Raw genomic sequence first — 14,554 nt, forward strand, 5'->3', positions numbered from 1 at the left:
AGGGGGAAGAAAGTTATGGGTCAAGTGAAAAAGGACTTTGGAGGGAGTGAGTGTAAATAAAAAGTTTAGGGTGAATGGTTTGGAGTGTGAGGGGAAAGTGAGGGACACAACGTGAATTAGTTTATTAATAAAATAAAATATGAGAATTAAAAACAACAAAGGTGTGAGTGTTACATAAATTAAATTCTGATTTGTGAATTTTAAGTGATCGTGTTTACTGAGTATATTTTATTGTTTTACAGAAGAAATCTTAACGTTTATACTATTTTGATGTGAACTAATATAAGAACAACAAGGCTTGTTTTTATCATTGTATGAATTTTTAGTACATGGTTTAAATGACATATTTTCTTTTTCTGCGTTATAAGAACATGGAATAATTATTTTGTTCATTTAAACCTTTTGGATGAACGCAATCCATAAGGTATATCCATTTGGTTTCTATCTTTTGGAGGGCCTTCTCTAGGTCTCCTCCTCTTAGTCCTAGGGACAGCTTTTGGACGCCGTAGCATTCCAATTCAGAGGTTTTGCAATGATGATATTTTAGAAAGTGGGATGCTACAGATGTTAATTTTTTATCTTTTTGGAAATCTTTAGGAGCATTACGGATATTTCTAAGGTGTTCCATGACTCTTGTGTGTAACTTTCTAGTGGTCATGCCTATATAAGTGTATGGACACTTGCATTGGAGGGCATATATAAGTCCCACAATCTTACAAGAGAGACATAATATCCAGAGTAAGATCATATGTATGCACATCAATAATTTGATACAGCAACGTAGTTGTTAGAGAGATAAGAGAATCCACACATATATTAGTTCTTCAGATCACCGTAATTAAGTATTATAGTATCCGAACATTGATACCTTTTTTCACTTTTGGACTTCCCCAGAAGTACTAAATAAAGTGTACAATCCAACCCCAATTCCCAAGTTCTACGCGAATTTGTGTTTTTAAATTGTATGTCACAATTCTTTTTTTAAGTGTTGAAATAAAAGTTAGGTTTTAATCATAGATACACGCTGTTCCACCCACATTTTCTTCCTTTTCAAGGTTTGATACCTAATGTAGGGGACAGTAAGTGCTAATAAATGCATTCCGTTTTTGGAGCCAGAAACTCACATTTCTGACTCTATTCTTCTCTGAATCATTGATTCTTGCATAAGCACTCCAGCAAGTACCCACTGTAAAATTGAATGTAGGTACAAACTAGCAGTCCCCATTTACTTGTGTAGTGCGGTTGCAACCTTTTGTTTTCTCCATTATGGAATGTCTATAGGTTATTATATTCTGTATTGTTTAATATCTGTTTGGTGGAGAAGCAGCATGTAACATTGCATCTTCCTATGTTTGTGTATCATTGTACTATAATAGTAATTTTGTACATGGTAAGCTCTATTTCTATTCTACACCTAATAGCCTACTTGTGTCCTTCTGTAAATTTCTTTGGTATCAATGGAGTGTACACAAATAATATTTGCTGTATTAGGATCCTGCGTTAATCAGTGTGCAGTAGTATCCTACCTCCTTTTTACATAGTATTTACATAGTATTCCAGCAATTAAGTACTTAAGAGGTTAATTTTAGCATTAGAAGTGATTCATGGTGATTGGTAATTTGTAAACCTATCAGAGAACAGATATCCCTTTAAATCCATGACACATTAGCATAATGTCAGCTACGATTACGGCAGGCCGAAACATGTCAGCCTAATGCTCTTGTGTGTTTAAACTTTTATATGCTTATGGTAATCCCATAGATTAGCCTGAGGAAACGGCACTCAGCCGAGAAACGCGTTGCTAAGCAACAATTTTTAATTGTTTTTAAATAAAATAATTACTGTTTTATCCTTGCTCTGGACATTGGATCTTTATTTTACCCTCTCACGATTGGGATCTCCGCCTGGTTGGAGCTTCCATACCAAGGGTAACACGTACATCTGCCAGCAGTTTGGTATCCTGGGTCCAGCACGTCAACAGAAGTGGTCAGTGTGGTGAGCCTCGTTCTGGTCCCAAGCGCCTATTGCCCTAGTGAGTCAGCCGAACGGCGCTGAAGCTTCGGCCTGCTCGTTATTGCACTGTGGGTGCATCGTCGCTTGTGAGTATATTTCCGTTGCTTATTATATCTGGTGACACCGTTTTAGGATATACTACACGAAGAGCGCCTCTCTTTTTTCTGTGTTTCAGGAACTTTTTGTATCGATATTTTTTGGAGAGAGCCGCCCAATTCCCCAGCATCAGGAATTGTTTGTATGGACTTTTGTTAATCATATATTCTATCTGGACTTTATTTTATCCACCTATTGTTAATATTGTTTGTTGTATTTGGCGCACCTCTCTTTTTTTGACACTCATTCCCAGCAGGGTAAGGTGTTAGTCTGTTTTGTACAAATAATATTTGCTGTATTAGGATCCTGCGTTAATCAGTGTGCAGTAGTATCCTACCTCCTTTTTACATAGTATTCCAGCAATTAAGAACTTAAGAGGTTAATTTTAGCATTAGAAGTGATTCATGGTGATTGGTAATTTGTAAACCTATCAGAGAACAGATATCCCTTTAAATCCATGACACATTAGCATAATGTCAGCTACGATTAAGGCAGAAGGCCGAAACATGTCAGCCTAATGCTCTCGTGTGTTTAAACTTTTATATGCTTATGGTACTCCCATGTTTGTTTTTACCATAAGTGGAATCCAATAAAGGACTTTGTTTTAACTTCGCTTTGGATATCGCCTTCCTTTCAAGTATATATATATATATCGCTTTGGATATCGCCTTCCTTTGAAGTATATATATATATATATATATATACACACACACAAATATATTTATATATTCTATATTTTTTGGGTTTTTTTTTGTTTTCCTTTTGCAACCAGAAGAACCATCTATGTATTAAATACAAACATAATTAAAATGTCTCTTTCAAATAATACACCAGGATTACATATCCTATCGGCTAAGAGAGAAGAGGGGGAGTTGGCTGCTGTCATGTGGATGGACCTGTGTGTGTTGCAAATAGCGAGAGGTACAAGACGGTGGGAAGAAAACACACACTAGAGATTTTGTGACCTTTATGATGGATTGAGTAAATACAAAAAACAACAGAATGTGACAGTAGAACCCATTGTCCATATGTCTGAACTGGAGAAATGGTAAATTATAAGTGTCCCATAACCATTACTGGCTGTCACACAGAGCTACTAACATTTCCACAGAAATAGGTAACTCTGCAGACCCCCGGGGGCAGGTGGAACACCCCCTAAGTAATGGAATGAAGCAGCTACTGGTGACTACAGGATCAACCTCAGCTACTACCCGTGCCACAAACCAAGAAAATAATGGTGGTGCAACATGTCAGACAACTGAATTTACTTTATATCTTTTTTATTTATATTTATTCTTTACCAAATTACAAATAATAAATTCTATTATTGTAGAGTCTGGTAGACAAAATCATATTGTTTGCAATTAGATCCTTTCTCTCCTGGTTCTTGAGCTCCTACCAGACCGAGCAGAATGGTGAATTCCAGTAGTTACTGTTAGTAGTTCCTCTCTCCTGGAGCCTATAATACGCTTGTACACACACAGGTTTTCTATAGAGTAAGTTTGAGACCAGTTACTTCTACACAGTATTGATGGAAATTATTTTCTGTAATGGTTGTAAATATACAAAGTAAAACATAATGCTACAGTTCATCTCATATTGAAGAGATTTTATACAAGTTCTTGCTCGGTCCTATAGAAACAAAATATGCATTAAGGTCTTATTTCTTAAGAACTGGCCCAGTCATGACTGCAGAAGCAAATCTTTCCTCTGGAGGCTACACCCTCTGTGTGAGTCTCCGGAGAGTCTAGTCATCTCTGGGAATCACTTCTAGTCAATATCCTATATACATGAACTAACAAGGTACAAATATTTCCCATGAGAAACTCAGCCTTGAACTGTTGTCAGGGATTACTTATTCCTGGGTTGACCACACATAGATCAGTATATAACCTAACAGTGAAGCACAGCCAAGATCTCCGTTCTAGGAAGTTATTTGGGTCTATCTTTGAGGTTCATCCCCATCTGGGAAAATAATCAATTTTGGGGCCACCCTGTGATTATGAAAAGTCAGTGGTTGCCTTTGGTTTGTAAATATCCCACTCAGTCCATCTGAACGGCATCCAACTCATCCATGAACCTGCGACATTTCCCCATCAGAACCTTGATAGCCTCACTCAGCAGCACATCAGGTGGCAAGATTCCTGTGGACTCGATAGAGACTGAAATTACAGAGTAAATTAACATTAGCAGTAGGCCAGCAACAAGCAAAGCCAATATCCAGCAAGGCTACAGGTATTACATGGTCAGAAAACAAAAGGCCTCAAAAACACCACTTCTTCTCCTACAGCTACACCACCCAGCACCAGTCAGTACAATTTATTTCTCCTAAAGGGGATCATCTCCTTTGTATGATGAGTCCTTTGCCCCTCACAGAGGTGTGAGATGGTCATAAACTAGCACCATCCTGTAACTTACTCTGTAGGGGGCAGTGGCTGGATACAGCACATAAGAGTCATTATGTCTCTCAAGAAAGCACATGGTAATTAATGGTATTAATGATTCGGTGTATACTCGTGCAGTTATGGCAATAACCTAACAACCTAAAAGCAAATGGAACAGTCAAGTGGGGTAGAAGAGGTTGTATCTCACAAGGCCACAGCACTTTATTAGAGCATTGCTGAACCTACCTATGTGATAAACCCTCACAAAGGGCATCCACTCATAGGTAAAGTGACAATATCATTCATATAAGCACGTGGGTACAGCTCCTTCCCCGACCAACCCCCATATCATCCATACAAGCACACGGGTACAGCTCCCTTCCTGACCAACCCCAATATCATCCATACAAGCACACGGGTACAGCTCCCTCCCTGCCCAACCCCAATATCATCCATACAAGCACGCGGGTACAGCTCCCTCCCCAACCAACCCCAATATCATCCATACAAGCACACAGGTACAGCTCTCTCCCTGACCAACCACAATATCATCCATACATCCACTCATAGGTAAAGTGACAATATCATCCATACAAGCACGTGGGTACAGCTCTCTTCCCAACCAACCACAATATCATCCATACAAGCACGCGGGTACAGCTCTCTCCCCGACCAATCCCAATATCATCCATACAAGCACGCGGGTACAGCTCTCTTCCCGACCAATCCCAATATCATCCATACAAGCACGTGGGTACAGCTCTCTTCCCGACCAATCCCAATATCATCCATACAAGCACGCGGGTACAGCTCTCTTCCCGACCAATCCCAATATCATCCATACAAGCACGCGGGTACAGCTCTCTCCCCGACCAATCCCAATATCATCCATACAAGCACGTGGGTACAGCTCTCTTCCCGACCAATCCCAATATCATCCATACAAGCACGCGGGTACAGCTCTCTCCCTGACCAACCACAATATCATCCATACAAGCACGCGGGTACAGCTCTCTCCCTGACCAACCACAATATCATCCATACAAGCACGCGGGTACAGCTCTCTCCCTGACCAACCACAATATCATCCATACAAGCACGCAGGTATAGCTCTCTCCCCAACCAACCACAATATCATCTATACAAGCACGCGGGTACAGCTCTCTCCCCAACCAACCACAATATCATCCATACAAGCACGCGGGTACAGCTCTCTCCCCAACCAACCACAATATCATCCATACAAGCATGCGGGTACAGAGCTCCCTCCCCGACCAATCCCAATATCAACCATACAAGCACGCGGGTACAGCTCTTCCCCGACCAATCCCAATATCATCCATACAAGCACGCGGGTACAGCTCTTTCCCCGACCAATCCCAATATCATCCATACAAGCACGCGGGTACAGCTCTTCCCCGACCAATCCCAATATCATCCATACAAGCACACAGGTACAGCTCTCTCCCTGACCAACCACAATATCATCCATACAAGCACACAGGTACAGCTCTCTCCCTGACCAACCACAATATCAACCATACAAGCACGCGGGTACAGCTCTCTCCCTGACCAACCACAATATCAACCATACAAGCACATGGGTACAGCTCTTCCCCGACCAATCCCAATATCAACCATACAAGCACATGGGTACAGCTCTTTCCCCGACCAATCCCAATATCAACCATACAAGCACGCGGGTACAGCTCTCTCCCCGACCAACCACAATATCATCCATACAAGCACGCGGGTACAGCTCTTTCCCCGACCAATTCCAATATCATCCATACAAGCACGTGGGTACAGCTCTTTCCCCGACCAATCCCAATATCATCCATACAAGCATTCGGGTACAGAGCTCCCTCCCCAACCAATCCCAATATCATCCATACAAGCGTGCGGGTACAGCTCTTTCCTGACCAATCCCAATATCATCCATACAAGCATGCGGGTACAGCTCTCTCCCTGACCAACCACAATATCATCCATACAAGCATGCGGGTACAGCTCTCTCCCTGACCAACCACAATATCATCCATACAAGCACGCGGGTACAGCTCTCTCCCTGACCAACCACAATATCATCCATACAAGCATGCGGGTACAGCTCTCTCCCTGACCAACCACAATATCATCCATACAAGCACGCGGGTACAGTGTTCTCTCCCCGACCAATCCCAATATCATCCATACAAGCGTGCGGGTACAGCTCTTTCCTGACCAATCCCAATATCATCCATACAAGCACGCGGGTACAGCTCTTTGCCCGACCAATCCCAATATCATCCATACAAGCAAGCAGGTACAGCTCTCTCCCCAACCAACCACAATATCATCCATAAAAGCATGCGGGTACAGCTCTCTCCCTGACCAACCACAATATCATCCATACAAGCACGCGGGTACAGCTCTCTCCCTGACCAACCACAATATCATCCATACAAGCACGTGGGTACAGCTCTCTCCCTGACCAACCACAATATCATCTATACAAGCACGCAGGTACAGCTCTCTCCCTGACCAACCACAATATCATCCATACAAGCACGCAGGTATAGCTCTCTCCCCAACCAACCACAATATCATCCATACAAGCACGCAGGTATAGCTCTCTCCCCAACCAACCACAATATCATCTATACAAGCACGCAGGTATAGCTCTCTCCCCGACCAACCACAATATCAACCATACAAGCACGCGGGTACAGCTCTCTCCCCAACCAACCACAATATCATCCATACAAGCACGCGGGTACAGCTCTCTCCCTGACCAACCACAATATCATCCATACAAGCACGCGGGTACAGCTCTCTCCCCAACCAACCACAATATCATCCATACAAGCACACAGGTACAGCTCTCTCCCTGACCAACCACAATATCATCCATACAAGCACACAGGTACAGCTCTCTCCCTGACCAATCACAATATCAACCATACAAGCACGCAGGTATAGCTCTCTCCCTGACCAACCACAATATCAACCATACAAGCACGCGGGTACAGCTCTCTCCCCAACCAACCACAATATCATCCATACAAGCACGCGGGTACAGAGCTCCCTCCCCGACCAATCCCAATATCATCCATACAAGCACGCGGGTACAGCTCTCTCCCCAACCAACCACAATATCATCCATACAAGCACGCGGGTACAGAGCTCCCTCCCCGACCAATCCCAATATCATCCATACAAGCACGCGGGTACAGCTCTCTCCCCAACCAACCACAATATCATCCATACAAGCACGCGGGTACAGAGCTCCCTCCCCGACCAATCCCAATATCATCCATACAAGCACGCGGGTACAGCTCTCTCCCCAACCAACCACAATATCATCCATACAAGCACGCGGGTACAGAGCTCCCTCCCCGACCAATCCCAATATCATCCATACAAGCACACGGGTACAGCTGATGAACTCTGGTAGGATTTCCCCTTGTACATACTCACAGGCAGTGACTGTTTATCATTAAAGAGATAGAAAGGCAAAAAAACAATTTATGTAACAAAATTACCTGATAAATTAATTTATTTATTATTGGCAAGAGTCCATGAGCTAGTGACGTATGGGAAATACAATCCTACCAGGAGGGGCAGTTTCCCAAAACTGAAAATGCCTATAAATACACCTCCAACAACACCCACAACTCAGTTTAACGAATAGCCAAGAAGTGAGGTGATAAAAATAAGGAGTAAAAAAGCATACAAAAAGAGGAACTGGAAATACAATTGTGCTTTTATACAAAAAATCATAACCACCATAAAAAGGGTGGGCCTCATGGACTCTTGCCAGTATGAAAGAAATGAATTTATCAGTTAAGTTCTTACATAAATTATGTTGTTTTCTTTCATGTAATTGGCAAGAGTCCATGAGCTAGTGACGTATGGGATAGAAATACCCAAGATGTGGAAGTCCACAGAAGAGTCACTAGAGAGGGAGGGAATAAAATAATAACAGATATTTCCGATGAGAAAATTAAATCCAAACAAAAAAATAATTTTTAAAAAAAAAAAAAAACTTAAATCATAAGCAGAAGAATCAAATTGAGACAGCTGCCTGAATACCAAAGACTGCTTCTGAAGAAGCAAATACATAAAAATGATACAATTTAGTAAATGTATGCAAAGAAGACCAAGTTGCTGCTTTGCAAATCTGATCAACTGAAGCTTCATTCTTAAAAGCCCAAGAAGTTGCGACTGATCTAGTAGAATGAGCTGTAATTCTCTGTCCCGGCTCCAAATAAGCCTTGTGAATCAAAAGCTTTAACCAAGATGTCAAAGAAATGGCAGAGGCTTTCTGACCTTTCCTGGAACCAGAAAAAAACAACAAATAGACTAGAAGTCTTTCTGAAATCCTTAGTAGCTTCGATAGTATTTCAAAGCTCTTACAACATCTAAACAATGTAAAGATCTTTCAAGAGCATTCTTAAGATTAGGACACAAAGAGGGAACAACAATTTCCCTACTAATGTTGTTAGAATTCACAACCTTAGGTAGAAATGTAAACAAAGTCCACAAAACAGCTTTATCCTGTTGGAAAAATCAGAAAAGTAGACTCGCAAGAGAGAGCAGACAATTCAGAAACTCTTCTAGCAGAAGAGGATAGCTAAAAGGAACAACACTTTCCAAGAAAGTAGTTAAATATCCAAAGAATGCATAGGCTCAAAAGGAGGAGCCTGCAAAGCCTTAAAAACCAAATTAAGACTCCAAGGAGGAGAGATTGATTTAATAACAGACTTGATACGAACCAAAGCTTGAACAAAACAGTGTATATCAGGAAGTTTAGCAATCTCTCTATGAAATAAAACAGGAAGAGCAGTTTTGTCCCTTTAAAGTACTTGCAGACAAACCTTTATCCAAACCGTCCTGAAGAAACTGTAAAATTCTAGGAATTCCAAAAGAATGCCAAGAGAATTTATGAGAACACCATGAAATATAGGCTTTCCAAATCCGATAATAAATCTTCCTTGAAACAGACTTTCGAGCCTGTAGCATAGTATTAATCACTGAGTCAAAGAACCCTCTATGACTTAGCACTAAAAGTTCAATTTCCATACCTTCAAATGTAGCCATTTGAGATCCTGATGGAAAAACGGCCCTTGAGACAGAAGGTCTGGCCTTAAAGGAAGTGGCCAAAGTTGGCAACTGGACATCCGGACAAGTTCCACATACCAAAACCTGTGAGGCCATGCTGGTGCTATCAGAAACACATGCAATTGTTCCATTATGATCTTGGAGATCACCCTTGGAAGAATAACTAGAGGCGGAAAAATGTAAGCAGGTTGGTAAGACCAAGGAACTGCTAACGCATCCACCATCTCCGCCTGAGGATCCCTGGACCTGGAAAGGTACCTGGGAAGCCTCTTGTTTAGATGGGAAGCCATCAGAACTATTACAGGAAGACCCCACATCTGAACAATCTGACAAAATACATCTGGATGGAGAGACCACTCCCCTGGATGTAAAGGCTGACGGCTGAGATAATTCACTTCCCAATTGTCTACACCTGGGATATTGTAACGGTACCAACAGGAAAACCAAGGGTTAACACCAGGGAACAATGTCCTGCATAGGGAATCAGCAATTCACAACCCAGCCAGTTTTCAGGTTTTAAACAGAATGACTTTTATTAAGGCTCATATGCCCAGTATTTATGCAGGTCTGACCCCCCCCAGAAGGGGGGTTGAAAGAATGTTGTACATTAGATGGAGGGAACACGCCCTTTTACATGATACAATAGAATACCTTGCTCAAGCTGATAACAATTTAAACACAGACACACACTTGGCTTTCCTTATCATCTAGGGTCTGCTCTCTGAGGTTGATTAAACAATGGACTGTGTATCAATAACATTAATGACAGTGCACAATAGCTGAGGCTAAAGCTGAACACAGTTAACTCTTTCAGTGCTGACAGAAGGGTCTGTCACATCTACATAGCACAATATACAGCCTATAGACAACCTTTCTTATGTTATAGTCCAGAAGTGGCTAGGTTTGCCACAATGCTCCCCCAGAACCAAGCCGGCATACACAGTCTGATCCCAACGGATCGGCTTGGGGATGTCCGGGGCAACAACTTTCGTCTCAAGTAAGCTACGGGGTGTTCTCCGCCATCTGCTCCAACTTGGCTCAGTACTGCCCCCACCCCAAACATGGAAGCGTCTCTTCCCGGAGGGACTGGGCTTGGGTAGTCACAGGGTTAACATCAGCGGGATCCATGGGAGCATAGGCAGAAACAAGGGGGGCCAAGTCATTTCCAAGGAGAACATCAGCAGGTAAGTCCTTCTTGACCCCCACATTCACAAGTCTAGCGCCCACTCCCCAATCCAAATGTACCCTGGCAACAGGTAGGCGGAACACAGTGCCCCCTGCTACCCTCACAGCCACAGTGTCTCCAGTATGCTGTTTCTCAGGCACCAAGTTCTCTTGAAGCAAGGTCATGGTAGCACCAGTATCCCGTAGACAACTGACCTCCTTCCCATTCACTTTAACCCGTTGCCGGTTATTCCGGTGGGCAGCTTGCACGGGGTCTGCTTCATGTAGGCTGCCCCAGCATTCTGGCGCCTCTACGTAGCGGGCCACAGGCTGAGGATTATGTGGGATTCCGCCAGCGGGTCTTCTCCAGGACTGTGCTTGATTCGCTGCGTTTAGGGGACACTCTGGTCTTTTGTGCCCTAGTTGCTTACATCCAAAGCACCGAATAGGTTGTGAGTAGCCCCGCGAATTGAACCGGGCTCTCTGAGGGTAGTTCGTGGCCGGAGGCCGTGTGGTATAGCGGTGCGCCGGGGGTTGGTAACTGGCAGCTGCTGGGGTGACTGGGGGTCTGTACTCCACTCTAGCAGTGGGCAATCGGTATACTGCTCCCCCTGCCCCTCGTACTGCCACGGATCCGCCAGTGGGTGCTGTATCCGGCACCAAATGGGGAGCTATCAGGGTTAAAGTAGCTCCCGAATCCCGAAGTCCCTGGACCGACATCACCTCATGCAGAATTCCCAGGGGTTCCTCGGCTTGGGTGCTCAACACCTCATGAGCGGCTGGCTCCGTTTGGTAATGGTGAGCAGCCGCCCTTGGGGCCAGGTTCTGTCTGACCTGGTTCCAAGCTTGTCTGCTCCGATTTTGGGTGCACTCACGTGCCATATGTCCCCACTGCTTGCAGGTGTGGCATTGTATATTAGCCCGTCCGTTGTTAGGCTGTAGTCCATGGTGCCTCCTGGCATCAAAATGCTGGTCTGCTAATCTGGCTGCTTCGGTTAAGGTGAGGGGTTTTCGATCTCTCACCCATTCTTGGGCTTCTGGGGACAAGCCGTTAAAGAATTGCTCCAACAGCATCAGTTGTCGCAATTCTTCCATGGTGGTAGCTTGGCTGGCCTGTATCCACCCCTGAGATGCTTGATCCAGCTTGTGGGCCCACTCTGCATGGGAATCTCTTTCTGGCTTGCGCAGGCCTCTAAACTTGCGCCGGTATGCCTCTGAGGTAATGGCATATCTTTCCAAGATCGCTCTCTTCACTTTAGCGTAATCCTTGCTGTCCTCCCTGGGTATAGCGCGATACGCTTCCGCTGCCCTACCGGCTAGCTTGCCTGCTAGCACCGGCACCCATACGGACTGCTCCAAATCATGTAACTCGCACAGTCTCTCAAAATCCTGTAAATACCCATCAATCTCATCCTTCTCCTCACAAAACATTTTAAATGCATGGTATGGGATTTTGGGTCTTACTGGGTTGCTGAGTGCGTCCAAAATGGATTCTGCTCGGGAGGATGCATTCCGCGGACTGTGTGCCATCACGTACTCCTGCACATCTGCCATTACCACGGATAGCATATCCCGTGGTACAGGTTGGGGTAAAAATTCCAGCCTGGTCCTCATTTCCCTCTGGTATAGGGTCTCCTCCATGGCTGCTGGAGGCGTAGCGCTGCGAGCTCTGTCTCCCTCCATCAGCTCAGCAATTAATATAGCCTTGGGTTTGCTGCTGCCTATCTTTCCCCTGGCTTCTAGCAGTTCCTTTTACGTTTGTCTCTTTAGCTTAGAATAATCCATCTCCATTCACTTCGGTCCCTGGTACTCCTTCCATCTTAGTCAGTATTGTAGTAATCCCCCTCTTCCTGAGGTTACTGGCTTGTGTAGTTGCTCTTCTGGGCGATAAGGTTCATTCCGTCGCTTGCCACCAATTGTAACGGTACCAACAGGAAAACCAAGGGTTAACACCAGGGAACAATGTCCTGCATAGGGAATCAGCAATTCACAACCCAGCCAGTTTTCAGGTTTTAAACAGAATGACTTTTATTAAGGCTCATATGCCCAGTATTTATGCAGGTCTGACCCCCCCCAGAAGGGGGGTTGAAAGAATGTTGTACATTAGATGGAGGGAACACACCCTTTTACATGATACAATAGAATACCTTGCTCAAGCTGATAACAATTTAAACACAGACACACACTTGGCTTTCCTTATCATCTAGGGTCTGCTCTCTGAGGTTGATTAAACAATGGACTGTGTATCAATAACATTAATGACAGTGCACAATAGCTGAGGCTAAAGCTGAACACAGTTAACTCTTTCAGTGCTGACAGAAGGGTCTGTCACATCTACATAGCACAATATACAGCCTATAGACAACCTTTCTTATGTTATAGTCCAGAAGTGGCTAGGTTTGCCACAGATATGTATCGCAGAAATTAGACAGGAGTTGGATTCCGCCCAAGAAAGTATCCAAGATACTTCTTTCAGCGCTAAAGGACTGCGAGTCCCACCCTGATAATTGACATATGCCACAGTTGTGATATTGTCTGTCTGAAAACGAATGAATGATTTTCTCTTTAATAAAGGCCAAGCCTAAAGAGCCCTGAAAATAGCACGGAGTTCTAAAATATTGATTGGTAACCTCGCCTCTTGAGGATTCCAAACTCCTTGTGCTGTCAGAGACCCCCAAACAGCTCCCCAACCTGTGAGACTTGCATCTGTTGAAATCACAGTCCAGGAAGGACGAACAAAAGAGGCCCCTTGAATAATCCGAATATGGTCTAACCACCAAGTCAGAGAGAGTTGAGTGTTGGGATTTAAGAATATCAATTGTGATATCCGAGTATAATCCCTGCACCATTGATTCAGCATGCAAAGCTGCAGAGGTCTCATATGAAAACGAGCAAAGGGGATCGCGTCCGATGCTGCAGTCATGAGACCTAAAACATCCATGCACATAGCCACTGAAGGGAATGATCGAGACTGAAGGTTTAGACAGGTTGTCTGTTAAGGACAGAGTCACGGACACTGAATCTATCTGGAAACCTAAAAAGGTGACCCTTGTCTGAGGAACCAAGAAACTCTTTGGTAAATTGATCCACCAACCATGTTTTTGAAGAAACAACACAAGTTGATTCGTGTGAGATTCTGCTAAATGAAAAGATTGAGCCAGTACCAAGATATCGTCCAAATAAGGAAATTCCGCAATACCCTGCTCTCTAATTACATATAGAAGGGCACCGAGAACCGTCAAAAAGATTCTTGGAGCTGTCGCTAGGCCAAATGGAAGAGCACAAAATTGGTAATGGTTGTCTAAAAAAGAGAATCTCAGAAACTGAGTGGTCTGGATGAATCGGAATGTGAAGATATGCATCCTGTAAGTCTATTGAGGACATGTAATGACCTTGTTGAACAAAAGGCAGAATAGTCCTTATAGTCACCATTTTAAAAGTTGGGACCCTTACAAATTGATTCAAAAACTTCAGATCAGAACTGGTCTGAATGGATTTTCCTTCTTCGGGATAATGAATAGATTTGAATAAAAACCCAGACCCTGTTCCAGAAGTGGAACTGGTACAATTACCCCTGAAAGCTCCAGATCTGAAACACACTTCAGAAAGGCCTGAGCTTTCACAGGATTTATTGGAACGTGAGAGAGAAAAAATCTTCTCACAGGAAGTCTTATTCTGAAACCTAATCGATACCCCTGAGAGACAATATTCTGAATCCAATGATTCTGAACGGAACCTGCCCAAATGTCTTGAAATAATTTCAATCTGCCCCCCACCAGTAGAACTGGATTGAG

General features: G+C 43.7%; 1 protein-coding gene across 2 annotated transcripts in view; it reads right to left on the reverse strand.

Moving 5' to 3' along the window:
• Nucleotides 1-3,372: 3,372 nt before the first annotated feature.
• Nucleotides 3,373-14,554, reverse strand: part of POLR1C (RNA polymerase I and III subunit C) — a 41,504-nt gene continuing 30,322 nt past the window's right edge. For both annotated transcript variants that reach the window (XM_053712757.1, XM_053712756.1), the window contains exon 9: nt 3,373-4,271. In XM_053712757.1, the coding sequence (XP_053568732.1) occupies nt 4,153-4,271 (119 nt within the window). In that variant the 3' untranslated portion in view covers nt 3,373-4,152. The remainder of the gene's footprint in view (nt 4,272-14,554) is intronic.

This window comes from Bombina bombina, chromosome 4 (assembly GCF_027579735.1).
Source record: "Bombina bombina isolate aBomBom1 chromosome 4, aBomBom1.pri, whole genome shotgun sequence".
In the NCBI taxonomy this organism is placed as follows: Eukaryota; Metazoa; Chordata; class Amphibia; order Anura; family Bombinatoridae; genus Bombina; species Bombina bombina.